At 34.5% G+C, this 21,061-nt stretch overlaps 3 protein-coding genes across 3 annotated transcripts in view; all 3 read left to right on the plus strand.

Annotated features, from left to right (window-relative positions):
- LOC135831313 (uncharacterized) overlaps window positions 1-21,061 on the plus strand; it is a 195,019-nt gene that overhangs the window by 145,503 nt on the left and 28,455 nt on the right. The gene's annotated exons all lie outside the window — the stretch shown is intronic.
- Window positions 1,992-5,675, plus strand: LOC135831227 (uncharacterized). Its single transcript, XM_065343568.1, has 2 exons — window positions 1,992-2,341; window positions 2,902-5,675. The coding sequence occupies exon 2, from the start codon at window positions 2,939-2,941 to the stop codon at window positions 5,423-5,425; it is 2,487 nt and encodes an 828-aa protein (XP_065199640.1). The 5' UTR covers window positions 1,992-2,341; window positions 2,902-2,938; the 3' UTR covers window positions 5,426-5,675.
- On the plus strand, window positions 6,466-10,810 carry LOC135831304 (uncharacterized). Its single transcript, XM_065343691.1, has 2 exons — window positions 6,466-6,668; window positions 9,761-10,810. Exons 1-2 carry the CDS (start codon window positions 6,481-6,483, stop codon window positions 10,599-10,601), a joined length of 1,029 nt encoding a protein of 342 aa, XP_065199763.1. The 5' UTR covers window positions 6,466-6,480; the 3' UTR covers window positions 10,602-10,810.

Consider the following 21,061-nt stretch of genomic DNA (forward strand, 5'->3'; position numbering starts at 1 on the left):
TGAAATTGGCAACATGATCGAAAATGGGAACCACTGTGTTCCAAAGTATTTTACCAGTTTCAGAAACAAAATCTTTCGATATTTTGGCTTGATTGATGCGGAATATGAAAAAACCCTTTCACTCGATGCAATGAACTCCTCACAAAAAAATCAAAATTCGTAAAGATTCAAAAAATGAACGAATTTTCATTATTTTTTGTTGTGAGTGTAATTTTCATCAACTTTTTCCTCGTACGTCAGAAAGAGGTCAAAATAAGACAACTGGATTTTAAACTTTTTTTGATGTTTGAAATTGAAAATTGAATTTTTTCGAATTTTGATTTTTTGTGAGCAGTTCATTTCATCGAGTGAAAGGGGGTTTTCAACTTTTTCAACAGATACGTAAAAATAGGAGTCAAATGGGTCAACTTCATCTATCTAAACTTTTTTTCATGTTTTAAATTAAAAAATCGAATTTTTTCGCAAACTTTCAATTCTTTTAAATGAACTTTGCAACTCGAGCTAACTTTTCGTACGAAAAAAAGTGTCAATACTGATTTTTATGATATCGCCAAAAAGCCTTTCAAAACCTCTAACTATTGGAAAACGTTTCATTTTGGTAGGTACCGTGTGGTTATCGAGTAATCTACTGTTGAAATGGATGATATTTCAAGTTCACTGAAAGCTTTGACACCCCCTAGCAGCCTTTAAAGAAGGGCTAGAGGGCTACGATTTGCGCCATTGGTCATCCCTTCAAAAAGGTCTTTTCGCAGGAAAAATTTCAAAAAAATTTCCGATCCCTCTTACCACTTCTTGGTTGAATTGACGTGGAATAACCCTTATTCAAAAACCAGAAAATTCTGTGAAACGCACTCTTTGGCCTCTGAACGAGGACCCTAAGATACCTGATTTCTAATATTTTTTTAGACTTTTAAAATGGCGATTTTTTTTAACATGAATATATAATCGATTTTTCGCCCATTATGAGCCATTATAACCGTTATTGGTGACTTTCTAGACTAACTATCTATCCATATAATAACAATAGGTATAATTTTCATAAAAATAAGAAGTCCTTTGGCAGAAAAACCTTGACAATACGATCGACTAGAATCCATTACTTACTCGTAATTCATCTATTCTTGAAAAATTTGTGCCTTTTAATGTTCGAATGACATAAGGCACGAAATTAGGCAGAAATGATAAGAAGCAGAAGATGAACTGAACGATCGAATGAATTATTTCAACGTTGTTGCGATGAGTTTAATTTATTCAAAAGACCATTATTTTGTGGAAAAATTCCAAAATGTTCTTGAAAAGAATCAATAAGAAATGACAAGAAAAAAATCAATCGGTCCTACTAACTAGGAGAAATGTTATGCAATGTTATCTATCGTTGAAATTGAACAACCAAATATGTAGCTTTTATCCATTTTTTACCACAAAGCTTTAGGTATGACTGTTCAAGTAGGTAGGTAGGTAGGTAGGTAGGTACTTATGTATAACTTGAAAATTCACCGTAGGTATTAAACAACCTTAGTACCTACTCGTACAATTCTTCGAGAAATTTTTTCCAACGTAGGAGATAATTATTGATGGTATTCAAATTATTCTTAGAAGGGATCGATATCGATCGATTTTGTTATTATTTTAATTTCGTTTCAGAAATAAACACTCCATCACATAGACAATAATGATGATCTGATTTCTATTGCAATGTAATAAGTTCTGTATCTCCCAATTTAATATTAGACAGGTATTATTCAGTAATTAGCTTACATATTACCCATACCAAATCTCTATTTCGATAGGTGATTCATAAAAAAAATACCCAATTAATTAAATTAAATTATCGCATCCCTAATTATTTCAAATAGGTACCATTTCGCGTATTGTTTGAGACGTGTGAATAATAAAAAAAATATGATGATAATAAACTATGATTCGTGGAATCTTCACGCAAATAGATAGATTAATCAGTCTTTGTTAAAGGAATATATAGCTATATTGAATCCAACTGCTTTAAATTCGATTATGTTTTCGGAACATAAGCTGTCAGTAATCGAGTTTATCTATTCTAAAGGGCAATTAATAAACTCGCGATTATAAACATGTATCGAACGTCGAATATGTAACGTTTTGGCAGAATATTTCTTCGATAGTGTAGCAGTTTTTTGTCTTCATTTTACTCTGTAGCTTGAATAATATGTTGTGCTCTAGTTGTATTTTTCGCTTAGTTTTTATTATTCGATAGTGGAAAGATATCGTTCATCAAAGAAGAAAACAGAAACTATAGGCTAATACTTATAGATGCGTCGGAGTTGAAAAGACAATTTCATCCTGGAGCGAATACTCTAAACAGGTAAATTATTTCAATGCCTACTTATCTAATCTTTTATCAAATAAGTACCTATCAAGTGATGTCAGTCGTCTTGTTCTCTCTGCTTCTGAAACTATTTTCAAGAACTCAAATCGTAATAATTTAATCATGTTATATGCTCACAAGAGTTTGATATTTGAAATATTTCTGCAGTTCTTATTCGCTGCTTCAAAAATTTTTTAGCAATGGAAAAATAGGTACCTATTTTTCAATTTGTTGCTTCAAAATTTCGTAATTTCCCTTCCGCAGACAGTCGTAATTTTCAGTAAGTTGCTTGTAATTTTTGATAAATTTTTGGTAGGTACATATTTTGATCAATTTTGTGACTTTAGGAAAACTTGAAAAATTGAGACCAATTTCTGACATTTTGAGAAACACCAACGTCAAAAAAGATTTTGCTAAAATGAAAATTGAAAAAATGGGAAGAAGACAGCTTCAGAGAGCACTCTGAAAAATACTTTATCACATTTATGCATTGATATTTCATAATCCTACGAATTCAGATTGTTGTAAAATTACCTGAACATTCTGTGTCTTTACAGATACCCCTACTTTGGTCTCCACTCCAGTCCAAGCAATATGGAAATGAAAAGATTCAATAACAACTCCCACCAATCCTCACTTTCCGATCAAACTCCATGGAAATCGAAACTGAGAGCCTTAATCCAGCCAGAAATACACTTCAGAGTCACACCTGATGGCAAACACCATTCTAGCTGGGACATCGAAACCTTGGACATGATCAGAAAAAGAATCAGCCAGGACATGGCAGAAGGACTGCAAAAAGAATCAAATAAGCTTACAACTCCCATAATGAAAGCAGCCAGATATGGTAATTACTCCACCATTGAGCAACTATTAACAGTTCAATTTACTCCAATCAATCCAGTGGGTGGTAAAAGCATATTACACTTGGTACTCGAGGGTATAATTTCCTTGAAATATGAGGATGATCCAGTTAAAATCTGCATGGAGAATATAATCGCTGGAAAAGACATATGTGATTCGATAATAGACACTTATTTTCCACCAGATGACTTCACCATGTTCCCTGAAGAGACCCCAGATCATTACAAATGCTTAGACCTCATTTTGCAAAATATTTCACCCGAAAAACTGGATATAAATTTTTGTGACAGTGCTGGAAATTCAGCTTTGCATTATGCAGCAGCTTGGTCAGAAACAGCAGCCATAAAAGCTCTCTTGCAAGCTGGTGCTTACTCCTGTACACCGAATAAGAATGGTATGATACCATTAAAAATCATCAGCCCACAGGTACTGGAAGAATATCTGGATAGCTGCGTCCTGACCAATGATTATCCACTGGGGCATGATGATTTTCAAATTTATTTCAATTATCAACTCTTCTTACCACCAGAAAAACAAACACGTGGTGGAAAAGATGTAATTGAAGATGGTTGCAAAGAAATGAAATGCGAAAATGGTCGTGAATCTGAACCACTTTTTGTGCTAAATGAAAGACCAGATTTGAGGAAATTTCTGACTCATCCGGTAATCAGAAATTACTTTTGCTTGAAATGGCTCGTTGTAAAAAAATACTCGTATTTCGAGAACATTCTCTTTATATGGTTTTTCTTATTATTTGCTCTTTTTTTATTCATAAATTCTATTCATATTTACACTCCTTCATTGAAGTGTCCTTTGAACGATGATGATGCATTAGACATCAGCCACAAATATTACAATTGCTGTGATGCTTTCATCAGTAACATAGATGTTGAAAGGAAATTTAACATCAATATTTTTCCCATGAACTTAACTTTTGCAAAAGCATTGATTATTTTACGTGGTTTACTGCTTGTTTTCATAGTCCATCGACACTATTTTTCACCGAAATCTTTTATGTTGAAATCTATAAGAATGTGGTTACAAATGATTTGGGTCATAATCATACTTTTATTTGTATCTCTACACGGTAGTAAATACTATTATCCATATTTAGCCATAATGATCATAGCATTATCAATTGAGTTTGTATTTGTACTGGGTCGATCTCCAGAATATTCCATGGGTATCCAGATGGTTAAAGTATTTGTGATAAATGTCTGTAAATATCTATCAGAATTTTTCGTTGTAATCCTGTTCTTGGCGATTAGCTTTGTAGTTTTCTTCAATACAGGTTTTAGTTCCATCATCAAAACTAAAAACACCACATTCGTCAATGAAACATGTCCTAATGCATATCATACTTGGATGACTCCAGATTCATATAACAATGATACTCCCAAATTCTTGAAATCTGATCGCTCCTTTGCTTTATACATCCTCGAAACCTTCATCACCATGTTGAGAGGTGACCCCCAAGTGAAAACTTTTATGCCATTTGATAACATACCTTTCAGTCATGCTCTCTTCTTGGCCTACTGTTTCCTCGCAGTATACACAATTAATAACTTGATGATTGTAGTGCCCATGACGTATGCTAATCAAGTTGTCAACGAAGCCAAAAGCGTTGTTATGGTTTCCTTCTTGAAATTTGTGTGGTATGTTGAAACTGCGGCTGCTCAAGATCCTACACAACTATTGGATTTGTTGAATAAGTTATCGCTTTGGTCTTCTTTCTGCTTTCATTGGTGTCTGCGCAGGAATCCAATACCTCCAGAATCTTTTCGTGATAGGATTAATGTGACGCATGCTATGACTAACTCTAGAAAGGAGCCATTCTATATTCATAATGAAAAAACACTCAATTATTTGAGTTATGGTTCGGAGATTTTCGATAACGCGGTGAATATATTGAAGAGAACCAAACAGCATGATGAGATGGAGAAGAAACTAAGCGAATCAGAATCGAGGCTGGAAAACATGGAGAATGTATTGCAGGATACTCAACTTAGTGTGCTGGAAAATCAACGTGCTGTGCAAGAAAATCAACGTATCGTGCAGGAAAATCAACGTACAATGCAGGAAAATGAGGAGAAACTGCGAAGAGATTTATTAAATAGTTACAATGAAGTGATTGCGAGGTTGGAATCGCTACAAACGTCTATGGGTATAGATTATAGCAGCAGTGCAAAAAAACTTCACAGAAGAGATACACAGTGATTACAAACCTTTTGCTCGGCAGTTTTTTCTATCAAGAAGTCACCTTCACCAACCTGAATAATGTCCAAAACTGCGTTCGTCTTAGAACAACAAGAAAAACAGGAAATCCAAGTTTTTAGTTTTTATGAAGACCTTAAATCAAATGGAAGTAAAGAAATTGTATTTTTTTAAGAGATTAAGTAATACTAAGATTACGAGTCGATTTTCATCAGTCATTTTTAAGCAGAAATAAAACATCTTCACTAAAGAATTATTTTTTTTCATCTTTTAAAATTTTTTTATTCCTTTGGGGAGGGGGAGAGAGGAGTTGTTCTGAAAGTGGTATTTTTCAGTAAGTACTTCATCTGTTACCTACTCGTATTAGAATAATGGTAGGTTGGTCAAGTTTTTCTTCCCACTAGAACCAATGATCGGTGGAATCTTTACGCAGATAGATGGATTGGATATGTTACGTTTCGGCAGGATATTTCTTCGATAGCGAAGCTTTTTTTTCTGGCTGAAAAAATTCTCATTGATAGATGAATTCTGACTTCCAGAACTCAGGAAAAATAATGAAAGAAATCCTACTCCTCAAATACGTCCCTCAGGGGTTTCGAAAATTTCCATTCAAATGGAATGGTCATGCATCACAGACTTACAAAATAATCTGTCAAACTTTCGATAATCTTATCATCTTTTCCACTCAAATATACATAATCTTGAAATTGACATATAGTACTTATCAAGATAAAATTTCTGTCAAAAAGTCGTTACCTCAATGCATGACCATCCAGTTGGCATGATTTTTCGAAGCACGCAAGCAAAGTAATACTAATTAATTTGAATGGTCACAACTTAGGGCCAATTAAACGTGTTGTTTAATAAGTTTTGAAAAATACGAAAATGATTTATTTTTCACTCTCCGACAAAACAAACACATTTCATCAAATTATGAAGTTGCCTTTTATCATGAAATTTATAGCCACACGTTTAGAGGTACCTATAGAACACATCATCAATCCGTTTGGCACAATAATTGTGTATTTCTATGAGATTTTAAAAATAGGCCGTACCAAATGGCTTACTCATGCGTGGTAGGGTTGCTTGAATATATTGCACGAGATAGTTGGTTGAATTTTTCGCGTAGTTTTCTTCATTCGAAGTTGAGAAGAGATCGTTCTAAAAGAAGAAAACAGCATAGCATAACTTACGTATATATCGAAGTTGAGAAGACACTCATCCATGGAGCGAATACTATAAACAGGTAATTTATTTCGATACTTATTTTATAACAATTTATGACGAGTTATTGTACTTACCATGGATTTGATATTTGAAATTTTTTTCGCCACCTCAATTCACCAATTCAAAAATTTTTTAGAAATGAAAACATAAATTTATTTCCAATTTAATGCTTCAATCAGCAAAAATCATTATAAATCAATACTAAAAAATCTCGTTCAAAGTCACCACCAAAACATTCATTGATAGATGGTTTGATACTAAAAAAAAAATTCTATGCCAAATCAAACATAAAACAGAACTCTAAAATCACTATAAAAGAGTGAAATTTATTCGAAATCTCCTATTTGAAATCACCTCGAAAAATGTGTTTAAATCTTGTTATTAACATTCATTTGGAATTAAGTACCCACTTACCTATGAAAAAAAAGAACAAAAAACAAAACAAAACTGGATTAAAACTGCCAAAATTCGAAACAACTATGTACTTGAGTAGAATTTCTAAATTCTTCAAAAAAAAATTTCACATCAGGAAAAAATATCCAGGTTATTGAATCGCTACCAAAAAATACACCTATAGTAGGTACCTAATTCTAAATCACCACGAAGAAAAGTAAGCACTTGAAATCATGAAATAAATTCTTAAGTCACCCCCTTCCTCCCCCTGCCACAAAAAAAACAGAAACAATTAAATTGATCACTTATAATCGAGGAAAATTTATTTAAAATTAGTTATAACGCTAAAATCCATTAAAAATAAACAAGAGCAATAAGTGTTTGGAATTTACCAACGATTACTGGTAATTTACCAGAATCTACAAAGAATTTGTTAAATATTACCAGCAATTTATAAAAAATTACCTACCAGTAATTTACAAAAAATTATCCTTCAGTGATTCAAATAAACATCACCTTTATCTTAATAAAGTTGAAATAAGATTTAGAGACTTGGGGAAATTTGCGATAAATTCTTGGCATTAACCTATTTCAATAAAATTAACAATATTTATGATTTCGCTCAGTTTAAACTGTGTATTATAAAAGTCTGACTTTCAGTAAAACGACCTCCGCGCGCGTTTTAAAAAAAATTGCCTGAAAATCCATGGCCCGTTTGCACACACTTGTCAAAAATTATATCCCTTGATTTCAATACCCCCTTTACGCGTGTTTGGGCTAGGGGTTCCCAAAGTAGTACGTTCATACGTTGGATACCTATGAAATGAATTAGACGTCAAAAGGACTTCACCAACCTTTATTGAATGGACTTGAATTGTTTTTTTTTTACATACGTTCTCACTTAGATTTCGGAAGGACCGCATATTAGTATTTTTCCGCTCAGGGTGCCCTTTTTTCAGCTACCCCCCCCCCACAAAAACATCCCAAAATGCAAACGGTTTTCGGATCTAACAAAACGAAGTTACAAAAATGTACAAAAATACACCACCAGGCCAACGAATTTGAGAAAATTCAAAATTGTCCAAATTTGGAGGAGGGGTTTTCGAAAAAACGCCAAAGGTGCATCTATGGAAATTTTTTCAGAATTTTAAATAGTTGCTCCCATTTACAGCGCCATTTTGAAATTAAAACTTTCAACTTGAAAGTTCAACTTTCAACTTTTACAAATTTCAAAATGCTTAAAAAGTTCAAAATGCAATGCTCTTTCGAACTGTGAAATCAGTTTTGATCAAAGTATCATAGCTTCGGAGGCATGCGCTGCTGAAGTTGAGTACTTCGAGACAATGTGAAAATAATTGAAGCCCCCCCCCCCGAGGAGGCAGAGATCAAACTGATTGTGGGTTTCTTATTTTTTGGGTGGGTAGACATTGTAAAAAAATTTGAGCGAAATCGAAAGACATGACTTTCAAAATAGTAGTTTTTTGGTCGAATTGATATGAAATGACCCATATGTCAAACTTTCAGAAGTCATGTGAACACTTGGAGAACCTTCTGTTTCAAGGAGACTTTCGCCCCCCCCCCTGTGTAAAATCAAAAGCCATCTCTTGTAATTTGGTAATATGTATGTAGCTTAAGGAGTAGGTACGAGTGCATTATTGCATTATTGGTAATGTTTGGAGAATTACTGGCTACTTCTTGAAAACTATAGGCAAATTTTCTATAAATATTTTGGCGAATTACTAGTTTTATAGTAAATTATTGGAATTTTTTGATACATAAATTGCCAATTTAGTAAACTACTGGCGATTTTTCATAAATTGATGGTAATTATCTCCGAATTATTTTAAATTTCTTTAATAAATTACAGGTGTTTTTTAATGGTAAATTACAATTTTTGATAATTTGGTCATGCCAAAAAAAAAAAAATTATAATAAAGTGGGGAAGGCAGCTTCAAAGAGCAGTCTGAGGAAATAGGTATCACATTTGAGTACCTTAGAGTCAAACCCAGAATTCTCCAAATTTTTCAAAAATGAGGTTATGATCGTTTTGGGTACAGTTAGTAGGTACGCATCGATTGCCATTCTCCGTTTTTACCTATCTGACACAATGACGCTGTCAGGGGGGGTCCAAAGTACTGGGTCAGAGTCAAATTCCGAAAAATGTCCAAAATTTTCAAAAATGAGATTATGGTCGTTTTGGGTACAGTTAGTAGGTACGCATCAATTGCCATTCAACATTTTACCCCATTCGATACCATGATGGTTAGGGGATCCAAAGAACCGGGTTCGAGTCAAACTTTGAAAAAAATTCTTCAAAAAAAATTTTTTTTTTATTCTAGTCGACTATAAACAACCTTGAGATACTTTCAACAGACTTGAATCTAGAATTATCCCTCATTGTATCATGCATTTTCGTGTATTTTCGATATTTTTTACAGACTTGGAGTCAAAACCAGAATTCTCCAAAATGGTATCGTAAATTACTGCTATGGAAAGACTTGAAACAATTTTTTTTTTGTCAATTCGATTGTTACCCGAAGCACTATATATAGGCGAGATCAGAAACCTGCTACTACTGATTCCCACCTTTCATCAGTTTTTTGCGTTTTTCTCAAAATGGTGAAAAGTGGAGAATTCTGGGTTTGACTCTAAGGTACTCATTTATGTTTCAATTTCATAATCCTTTCAAAATTACCTGAACATTCTCTGTCTTTACAGGTACTCCTACTTTGATCTACACTCCGGTCCAAGCAATATAGAAATGAAAGGATTCAAAAACAACTCCCCTCAATCCTCACTTTCCGATCAAAGCCCATGGAAATCGGAACTGAGAGCTTTAATTGAGCCAGAAATACACTTCAAAGACACACATCATGGTAAACACCAACCAAGCTGGGATATTGAAACCTTGGGAAAAATCAGAATAAAAATAAGCCAGGATATGGCAGAAGTACTGCAGAAAAAATCAAACAAGTCTGCAACTCCTATAATGAGAGCAGCTAGATATGGCCATTACTCCACCATTGAGCAGCTATTAACAGTTCCATTTACTTCAATCGAACCAGTGGGTGGTAAAACCATATTACACATGGTACTCGAGGGTATAATTTCCTTAACATATAAGGATGATCCAGTTGAAATCTGCATGAAGAATATAATCGCTGGAAAAGACATTTGTGATTCGATAGTAGACGCTTATTTTCCACCAGATGACTTCAATATGATCCATGGAGAGAACCCAGATCATTACAAATGCTTGGACTTTATTTTGAAAACTATTTCACCCGATAAGTTGGATATAAATTTTTGTGACGATGCTGGAAATTCAGCTTTGCATTATGCAGTCGCTTGGTCAGAAACAACAGCCATAAAAGCTCTCTTACAAGCTGGTGCATATACCTGTAAACCAAACAAGAATGGGACGAAACCTTTAAACATCATCAGCCCACAGGTATTGGAAGAATATCTGGATAGCTGCGTCCTCTCCAATGATTACCCATTGGGGCACAATGATTTTCAAATTTATTTCAATTATCAACTCTTTGTACTGCCAAAATAACAAGCACATAGGGGAAAAGATGGAATTGAAGCTGCTTGCAAAGAATTAAAGTATGAAGGTAGCTGTGAATCTGAACCACTTTTTGTGTTGAACGATAGATCAGATTTGAGGAAATTTTTGAATCATCCTGTAATCAGAAATTACTTCTGTTTGAAATGGCTTGTTGTAAAAAAATACTCGTATATCGAAAACATTTTCTTTTTATTGTTTTTCTCATTATTTTTCATTAATTTATTCTTTAGTGTTTTTCTTATTTATACTCCTTCTTGGAAGTGTCCTTTGAGCGATGATGATACATTAAGCATCAACCACCCACATTATTATAATTGCTGTGATGCTTACCTCAAAAACATAGATCATGAAAGGAAATTCAACACCGATACCTTTCCCTTGGGCTCAATTTCTGGAGGTACTATGCTTATTTTACGTGCTCTAATGCTTATTTTCAATGTCCATCGACACCAGTTTTCACCAAAATCTCTTATATTGAAATCTAGAGGAATGTGGTCACAAACAATTTGGTGGTTGGTCACACTTTCTTTTGCGTGCCTACACTACTTGTATTATGCGCATTACTATACGTATTTAGCTATAATGATTGTAGCATTATCAATTGAGTTTGTATTTGTACTGGGTCGATCTCCAGAACATTCCATGGGTATCCAGTTGGTTAAAGTATTTGTTATAAACGTATGGAAATACCTGTCAGAATTTTTTTTTGTAATCCTTTTATTGGCAGTTAGCTTTGTAGCTTTCTTCAACACAGGTTTTAATACCATCATCAAAAGTAACAAAAAAATTATACCCATTAATTATACATGTCCGAGTAAGTTTTGGATGATTGATCCAGAAAAACATACTCCCAAATTCTTGAAATATGATCGCCCTTTTTGGTTATACATTATGGAAACCTTCATCACCATGCTGAAAGGCGATCCTCAAGTGAAAACCTTTATGCCATTTGATAACATACCTCTTAGTCACGCTCTCTTCTTGGCCTACTGTTTCCTCGCAGTACACACCATTAACAACTTAATAACAATAGTCCCCATGGCATATGCCTCTGAAGTAGCCAAGGAAGCCAAAAGTATAGTTATGATTTCCTTCTTGAAATTCGTCTGGTATGTTGAAACTGCAGCAGTTCAAGATCCCACACAATTACTTGATTTATCGCATCGATTAGTACTTTGGTCAGTTTTCTGCTTTCGTTGGTATCTATGCAGAAATCCAAAACCTCCAGCACCTTTTTGTGAAAGGATTTGTGTGACAAATGCTATGGCTGATTATAAAAAGGAGCCATTTTGCATTCATGATGAAAAAACACTCAATTATTTGAGTTATGGGTCGGAGATTTTTGATAACGCGGTGAATATATTGAAGAGAACTAAGCAGCGTGACGAGATGGAAAAAAAACTAAGCGAATCCGAATCTAGGCTGGAAAAAATGGAGAATGCATTGCAACAAACAATGCAGGAGAATGAGGAGAAACTGCGAAGAGATTTATCAAATAGTTTCAAAGAAGTGATTGCGCGGTTGGAATCGTTACAAACGTCTATCTCTATGGGTATAGATTACAGCAGCAGTGCAAAAAAACTTCAGGGAAGAGATACAGAATGAATGGGAAACTTTGTTCAAAATAATCAAATGGATAAAGGAGCAACTTTTACACATTGAAACATCATGCTCAAGACTCTCTTCACTGACCTATCATGCCTGAATATCTCCACACACCTGGGAGTGGATTTCAAAAAATAATGAAGAAAATCAAACTTTTCCACTGATCTCAGATCGAATGAGAGAAAAAAAATAGTTTTGATATGAACTTGTTAACACTATAAGATTAGGAGTTCCTTTTCATCTGTAATTTTTAGTCAGAAATGCCTATTACATTTTCACATCGATTCATTTTTTTCATTTTTTTTCCTCCAAATGTAAGGAGGAAAGTTGCTGAGAAAGTGTAATTTTTTAATATTTTTTTCATCAATTATAGAAATACGTACATAATTGTGGATGGCCGGGTAATGTTTTTTTTTGTAAAATACTCAATCGATACTTATGATTACCTACTTATTGGTTGTTTTGATGAGTTGTGAAATTCGGCTGGTAAGAGATATCAGTTTCCAGACTAATTTCCATAATTTTTGCAAAAATAAGTATTAAAAATCGAAAAGAAAGTAGGTATTGTTTGACAGGAAATTATGTAAATTTTTCCTCAAAGCAAACGCGAGGTTTCGTCACTGTTTAAAAAAGTGATAGTAATAAACTATGATTCGCGGAATCTTTTCGCAGATGAATAGATATGTTACGTTTCGGCAGGATATTTCTTCGATCGTGAGGCATTTTTTTGTCAGGCTGAAAAAATTTTCATTGATAGATAAATTCTGACTTCCAGAACTCAGGAAAAATAATGAATAAAATCCTACTTCTCAAATACGCCCCTCAGGGGTTTCGAAAATTTCCATCCAAATGGAATGGTCGTGCATCACAGACCTACAAAATAATCTTCCAAACTTTCGAAAACCTTATCATCTTTGCCACTCAAATATTATATAAAATCTTGAAAATGAATGATACCCTCAATGCATGACCATCCAGTTGACATGGTTTTTCGAAGCACGCGATCGAATAATATGTACTAATTAATTTAAATTAACAACTTTGGCCAATTAAACGTGTTATTTAACATGAAAAAAAAATAATTTATCGAACACTCTCCGGCAAAACAAATAGGTACTTTTCATCAAATTATGAAGTTGGCTTTTTTCATGAAAGTTTAGCCACACGTTTGGAGGTGTAGAACACATGTGTATTTCTAGGAAATTTTAAAAATATGCCGTGCCAAATGGCTTATTCATGCGTGATAGGGTTGTTTGAATATATTGCACGAGATAGTTGGTTTTATCATTCGAAGTTGAAAAGACATCGTTCTAAAACGAAGAAAATAGTATAGCCTAACTTACATATATCGAAGTTGAGAAGACACTCACCCACGGAGCGAGTACTGTAAACAGGTAATTTATTTCAATACTTATTTTATCGTTCATCAAATATAATCATGTGCCTATAAGGTCAGTCCTCTGATTCTCTGCTTCTAAAATGACACCTATTCAAAAATTCAAATCACAATATAATAATGTTATTGTAGTACTACTCACCGTGAATTTGATATTTGAAATTTTTTTCGCAGCCTCAATTGAGGAACGCCGTAAGTCCATTTTGCAAAATTTTCAGAAATGAGGAAAAACTGCGGGGGGGGGAGTCGAAGGGGGTCAAATGTGGTATCAGAGGAAAGAGGAAGTCAGCATGACCTCAAAACATGAAAGTGCCCAAATTTTTGAGAACAGGGGGAACATGGGAAGGGGGAGAAAAATTTATACTGCGTTTTGATCTGAAAAAAGACGTGTTACGTAATGTAGTTACTGCGTTTTGAAGCAAAACTTCTGGTTTTTACTGCGTTTTGATGCAAATCTCAACTTTAACTCGGATTTTCGAGGTGAAGCAAGGCAGATGGATTTACGACGATGGTTTCAATCGATTCCCTGTTGAATTTTACATAGGAAAACATTCTTATCTCATTTTTCATAGAAATGGACTTACGGCGTTTTGATATACAGCTCCTCAATTCACTGTTTCAAAAATTTTTTAGCAATGAAAACATGAATTTCTTTCCAATTTAATACTTCAAAATTTTATGATTTCCCTTCCACGGAAAGTCTTGCACCATGGATTTGTTTTTTGATCGAAACATCAATCATGAATAACATTAAACTCTAAAATCACTATAAAAGAGTGAAATTTATTCGAAATCTCCTACCTTAAATCACCTCGAAAAATTCATTCAAATCTTGTTAGTAAAATTCGTTTGGAATTAAGTACCCACTTACCTATCAAAAAAAAAAAAAAAAACTGGATTAAAACTATCAAAATTGGAAACAACTACTTCAGTAAAATTCTAAATTCTACAAAAAATTTTTCACACCATCAGAAAAAAATATCCAGGTTATTGAATCGCTACCAAAAAACACGCCTGCCTAATTCTAAATCACCACGATGAAAAGTACCTACCTAATTCTAAATTACCACGAAAAAAGTATGTGTGTACTTGAAATCATTTTAAAAATTCTTAATCACCCCCTCTGTCACAAAAAAAAACAGATACAATTAAATTGATCACTTATGAATTATAATCGAAGAGAATTTATTTAAAATTAGTTACAACGTTAAATTCATTAAAAATAAACAAGAGCAATAAGTGTTTGGATTTCACCAACGATTACTGGTGATTTACAAGAACCTACAAAGAATTTGTCAAACATTACCAGCAATTTACAAAAAATTACCTAACAGTAATTTATGAAAAATTATCCATCAGTGATTCATAAAAAAGTCACCTTTAGCTTAATAAAGTTAAAAAATATTTTAGAAACTTGAGATGCGATAAATTTTTGGCATTAACATAAATGTCAATAAAATTAACAAAATGATTGCTCAGTTTAAATTATGTTTTACCAAAGTCTATGACTTTCAGTAAAAGGACGTTTGCGCACGTTTTAAAAAAATTGACTGAAAATTCATAGACCGTTTGCACACACTTGTCAAAAATTATATCCCTTGATTTTAATACCACGTTTGTGCGTGTTTGGGCTAGTATGAAATGAATTAGACGTCAAAAGAGCTTCACCAACCTTTATTGAACGGACCTTAGTTGTTAACATTTCACAAATGGACTAAAACTGAGAATTTTTTCAGAATTTTTACTGGGGTAGATCAAGGTTATATTTAAATTACAAGTTTTTGAATCGATTTTTTTAGGTTTTCGAAAGAGGCAACACTGATTTTGACATCATTCGTCGATTACCCTCTCAAAGTACTACAATTTGAAAAAAAGTTGAAAATTCTATACCACGTACAACCGGAGCAATTTGCAACTGAAATTTTCCATTTTCGGCCATTTTGGAGAACTTGGAAGCGTCACAGCTGCGTCAAAAAAAATCGATGATGACCTCTACAAATGATCTGATTTTGAAAAAAAATCGAAGACCTCTCGTGCAAAAATCCGCCGATTTGGCATGGAATGACCCTAGTAACTTTTTTCTAGTAAATCGCTGGTAATTTATTTTTAATTCTTTTAGTAAAGTGATGGTAATTTTTAATAGGCAAATTATGAACTGCAACATTTAATCAATTCCTGGTAATACGGAGTAAACTAGTATACATACTTGTCTTTTTTGTAAATTGTGGATAATTTTCTAAAAGTTTTGATAAATTTCTGGTAATTTGGTCATTATTAGTAACTTTCCGAAACCTTAGGACATTCACATAAATTTCTGTCATTCTAAGGGTCATTCCATGTCAACTCAACCAAAAAAAGGAGATTTTGAAAGTCATGTCTTCCAATTTCGCTCAAATTTTGGTCCAAATGACCAAAAAAAAAAAATCTCTGAAATTGTTGTAGGAACTTCCGAGTTCCTACAACAATAATTTCAGAGAATTTTTTTTTTTGTCATTTGGACCCTTTCCGTATGCGCCCTCACATATACCCACCCAGTAAGTAGGAACCCCGCAATTAGTTTGGTCCCAGCTCCCTCAGGGGGCAGGTGGGGGGGGGCTTCCATTATTTTCACATTGTCTCGAGGTACTCAACTTCAGCAGCCCATTCCTCCAAAACTATGATATGTACTTACTTTGATCAAAACTGTGTAATAGTGAGAGTGAGAGAGACTGCGATAAAGAGGGAGAATGATATTGACTGTATATGAGAGAAATTCCTATAATTTTGTGTTAGGCTAATTCTAAGAAATATTCGTTAAGAGGGAAATATTTCTTAGAGGCCTGCTTAGCTCAAGATGGAGAGACTTTAGTCAATCAAACTACACTATTCACTTAGAACAATCCTTTTGTTACCTTTTAGATTACGAAATGATAATGCAAGAAGCATTTATGTACAATTATTTTAATCAAGAAATATATACATAGATGATCATATTATATCAAATAATTTACAAAGGGTCAAAACGTAAATTATTCTGTGTTGCCATGAGATTCGATGGTGTCAGCCTAACCGGCCAAGATTAGGTGGCAAGATTACAACACATGCGAGCTAGGCTCGGAAGATTCGGGCCGAGCACCGTTATGGTGCTACAGTTTGCGTCCTCGTACCACACACTGATAAGATAAGGCAAGCGGGAGACGCGTAAAATATTTACATTGCTTCTTATGGAACATTACCGTTTCTGTTCGATTTTTAATAAAATGCTGAAAACTGTTAGTTTTTCAGCCAATTTGAGTAGAAGTTTTGTATTCCTCGTGAAATTTAGTATCAGAATATGTACTTACTTCTTTGCTTTGTTTGTTATGTGATGCGTAATCGTTAATTATCACTCGTGATTCCTGATATATTAGACTTTTACCACCATTTTTTCATCACATTTATGATCAAAGAAACATTCAGAGCCCATTAAATTACAATTACAATACGTCATTTTAAAGGTAATTTCACGAGGAAAACAAAAATTCGGATGATTTTCTTCCGAAAATCAACACGTTTGAAGATTTTATCGAAAAATGTATGAAAACTGAGCTCCTTCCATAAGAAGCAATGTTAAAATTTTACGCGTCTCCCGCTTGCCTTATCTTATCAGTGTTGGTGCGAGGACGCAAACTGTAGCATCATAACAGTGCTCGGCCCGAATTGGTTAAGGGGGATAAATTAAAGTACATATAAAAGCGAAGTAAAACAGCTTCTTAGGTATAATAGATCAATTGATAGATAATTAACACATCATTATCTACCAATTAATACAATTACGTAAGATATATTATTAACGTAATTAGATAAATTAAGGGTACACGTAACCCTGAATAAAAGGATACACGATTACCTAGGTTAGTCTAAGTACACTTCTGTTTTGAATGTTCACATTGCCTGCCTCTCCCTGGCGACCCCAATAATAGTCGCTTTGGCAGGTCTGGTCGGAGTTCCATTTTTGTAGAGACAAAGGCTCAGATTTCCGGATAAATCTGGCCAGCGACTAAAAAAGTACCACGATCTTACGCAGGAAATTAACGAAGATCGCGTTATATAAAATAGTACCATGTCCATATGCAGGAAATTAACGACGAGACACGTTATAAGTATGAAAATTACCATCTACGGATGGGTACATCGAATGTGTGGTTTCCAGAGAGCCGAGGCAGGGCTCCCAGGTCACCTATTTAGCTGGTTAGAGGCTTAAGAGAAACTACCGCGGACTAAGTACTCGAAAGACTGATTAAGGTCGGCAAGATCATAAAACTACGTTGCGGAGGTCAAAATTTTGAAAAAACGTACATAGATGTACCTTTTGATGTTTTTTTGAAATATTTAAGTTTCGAGATGGGATCTCTTAATGGAGGGGAAGCACTCCCACCCCCAATATTGGGCGAAACTTTCAAAAGTAAATCTGGGGCATGTGATAGTATATCGAATTCTATGTTTTTGGTGATGCTAAACAAAAATATGATGTCAGATTTTCGATAGGACCCCATCCATGGCCCCCGGCACCTCCCCAAAGGGGGTAAAAGTTCAAAAAAGTGATTTGTTTGTGCAACACATGGAATAGCATGTTTTTGATGACACTGAACACGAATATGACGTCAGATTTTTGATTGGAACCCATCCACGGCCCCCAACACTGGACTTTTACATATTGGGAGAGGTTCTGGGGGTCATGGGTGAGGTCGGTTTAAGAAACTATGGCTATATTCGTGTTTAGCGATATTGAAAACATACTATTTGATGTGTCACACGAATGCAATCCTTCTTTTTGGGGGTCACCTCCTTTGGAGAGGTGCTGGGGACTGTGGGGTCCAATCAAAAATCTGATGCCATATTCGTGTTCAGCGTTACCAAAAACATACCATTCCATGTGTTGCACGAACAAATCACTTTTTTGAACTTTTACCCCCTTTGGGGAGGTGCTGGGGGCCATGGATGGGGTCCTATCGAAAATCTGACGTCATATTTTTGTTTAGCATCACCAATAACATAGAATTCGATATATCACATGCCCTAGATTTACTTTTGAAAGTTTCGCCCAAAATTAGGGGTGGGAGTGCTTCCCCTCCATTAAGAGATCTCATCTCGAAACTTGAATATTTCAAAAAAACATCAAAAGGTACATCTATGGAAATTTTTTCAAAATTTTGAATGGTAGCTCCCACTCGCAGCGCCATTTTGAAATTTAAACTTTCAATTTGAAAATTCAACTTTCAAATTTTGAAAATTTCAAAATGCTTAAAAAGTTCAAAATGCAATGCCCTTTTGACCTGTGAAATCAATTTTGATCAAAGTATCATAGTTTTGGAGGAATGGGCTGCTGAAGTTGAGTACCTCCAGACAATGTAAAAATAATGGAAGTCCCCCCTCACCCGTCCCTTGAGGGGGCTGAGACTAAACTAATTGCGGGGTTCTTACTTACCGGATGGGTATACATTGTAAAAAAAATTTGAGTGAAATCGAAAGACATGACTCAAAAACGTTGGTTAAGTTGACATGGAATGACCCCTAAGAAACATCAAAAATGACCTAGCAAAATAAAAGGGGATGAAGGCAGCTACAAAGAGCAGTCTGAGAAAATATCACATTTAGGTATGTTTCAATTTCTTTCCCAAGAATTTATATTGTTGTAAAATTTATCTGAACATTCTCGGTCTTTACAGGAACCCCTACTTTGGTCTCCACTCCCGTCCGAGCAATATGGAAATGAAAGGATTCAAAAACAACTCTCTCCAATCCTCAGTTTCTGATCAAACTCAATGGAAATCAGAACTGAGAGCTTTAATCCAGCCAGAAATACACTTCAGAGTCACACCTGATGGCAAACGCCATTCTAGCTGGGACATCAAAACCTTGGGCATGATCAGAAAAAGAATCAGCCAGGACATGGCAGAAGGACTGCAAAAAGAATCGAACAAGCTTACAACTCCCATAATGAAAGCAGCCAGATATGGTTATTACTCCACCATTGAGCAACTATTAACAGTTCAATTTACTCCGATAGAACCTGTAGGTTGTAAAACCTTATTACACATGGTACTCGAGGGTATAATTTCCTTAAAATATGAAGACCATCCAGTTAAAATCTGCATGGAGAATATAATCGCTGGAAAAAACACTTGTGATTCGATAGTAGACGCTTATTTTCCACCAGATGACTTCACCATGTTCCCTGAAGAAACCCCAGATCATTACAAATGCTTAGACTTCATTTTAAAAAACACCTCACCCGAAAAACTGGATATAAATTTTTGTGACAACGCTGGAAATTCAGCTTTGCATTATGCAGCAGCTTGGTCAGAAACGGCAGCCATAAAAGCTCTCTTGCAAGCTGGCGCCTACTCCTGTAAACCGAATAAGAATGGTATGATACCATTAAAAATCATCAGCCCGCAGGTACTGGAAGAATATTTGGATAGCTGCGTCCTGTCCAATGATTATCCATTGGGACATGATGATTTTCAAATTTATTTCAATTATCAACTCTTTGTACGACCAAAAAAACAGGCACGTGGTGGAAAAAATGGAATTGAAGCTGGTTATGAAAAACTGAATTACGAAGGTAGTCATGAATCTGAACCACTTTTTGTGCTAAATGAAAGACCAGATTTGAGAAAATTTCTGGCTCATCCGGTAGTCAGAAATTATTTTTGTTTGAAATGGCTCGTTGTAAAAAAATACTCGTATTTCGAGAGCATTCTCTTTATATGGTTTTTCTTATTATTTGCTCTTTTTTTATTTATAAATTCTGTTCATATTTACACTCCTTCATTAAAGTGTCCTTTGAGTTCCGATGATACATTAGACATCAACCATTCAGAATATAAATGCTGTGATGCTCTCATCAATAACATAGATGTTGAAAGGAAATTCAACACTAAAATGTTTCCCATGAGTTCAACTTTTGCAGAAGCATTGATTATTTTACGTGTTTTACTGCTTGTTTTCATAGTCCATCGACACTACTTTTCACCAAAATCTTTTATGTTGAAATCTATAAGAATGTGGTTACAACTGATTTGGGTCTTAGTCATACTTTTATTTGTATCTCTACACTATAGTGAATACTACTATCCATATTTAGCCATAATGATCATAGTGTTATCAATTGAGTTTGTATTTGTATTGGGTCGATCCCCAGGACATTCCATGGGTATCCAGATGGTTAAAGTATTTGTTATAAATGTATTTAAATACCTGTCAGAATTTTTCGTTGTAATCCTTTTATTGGCAATTAGCTTTGTAGTTTTCTTCAATACAGGTTTTAATTCCATCATCAAAAATAAAAAAATTATACCCATTAATAGTACATCATGTCCCAGAAAATTTTGGACGAGTGATCCAGAAAAACATACTTCCAAATTCTTGAAATACGATCGCCCTTTTTGGTTATACATTATGGAAACCTTCATCACTATGCTGA

Source organism: Planococcus citri, chromosome 1, assembly GCF_950023065.1.
Source record: "Planococcus citri chromosome 1, ihPlaCitr1.1, whole genome shotgun sequence".
In the NCBI taxonomy this organism is placed as follows: domain Eukaryota; kingdom Metazoa; phylum Arthropoda; class Insecta; order Hemiptera; family Pseudococcidae; genus Planococcus; species Planococcus citri.

Bases quoted from the DNA above. Each gene is read 5' to 3' on its own strand.
- LOC135831227 (XM_065343568.1), top strand. From the start codon at position 2,939: ATGGAAATGAAAAGATTCAATAACAACTCCCACCAATCCTCACTTTCC.
- LOC135831304 (XM_065343691.1), top strand. From the start codon at position 6,481: ATGGCTTACTCATGCGTGGTAGGGTTGCTTGAATATATTGCACGAGAT. The intron at 6,669-9,760 runs GTAATTTATTTC...CTGTCTTTACAG, and splicing joins GGAGCGAATACTATAAACAG to GTACTCCTACTTTGATCTAC.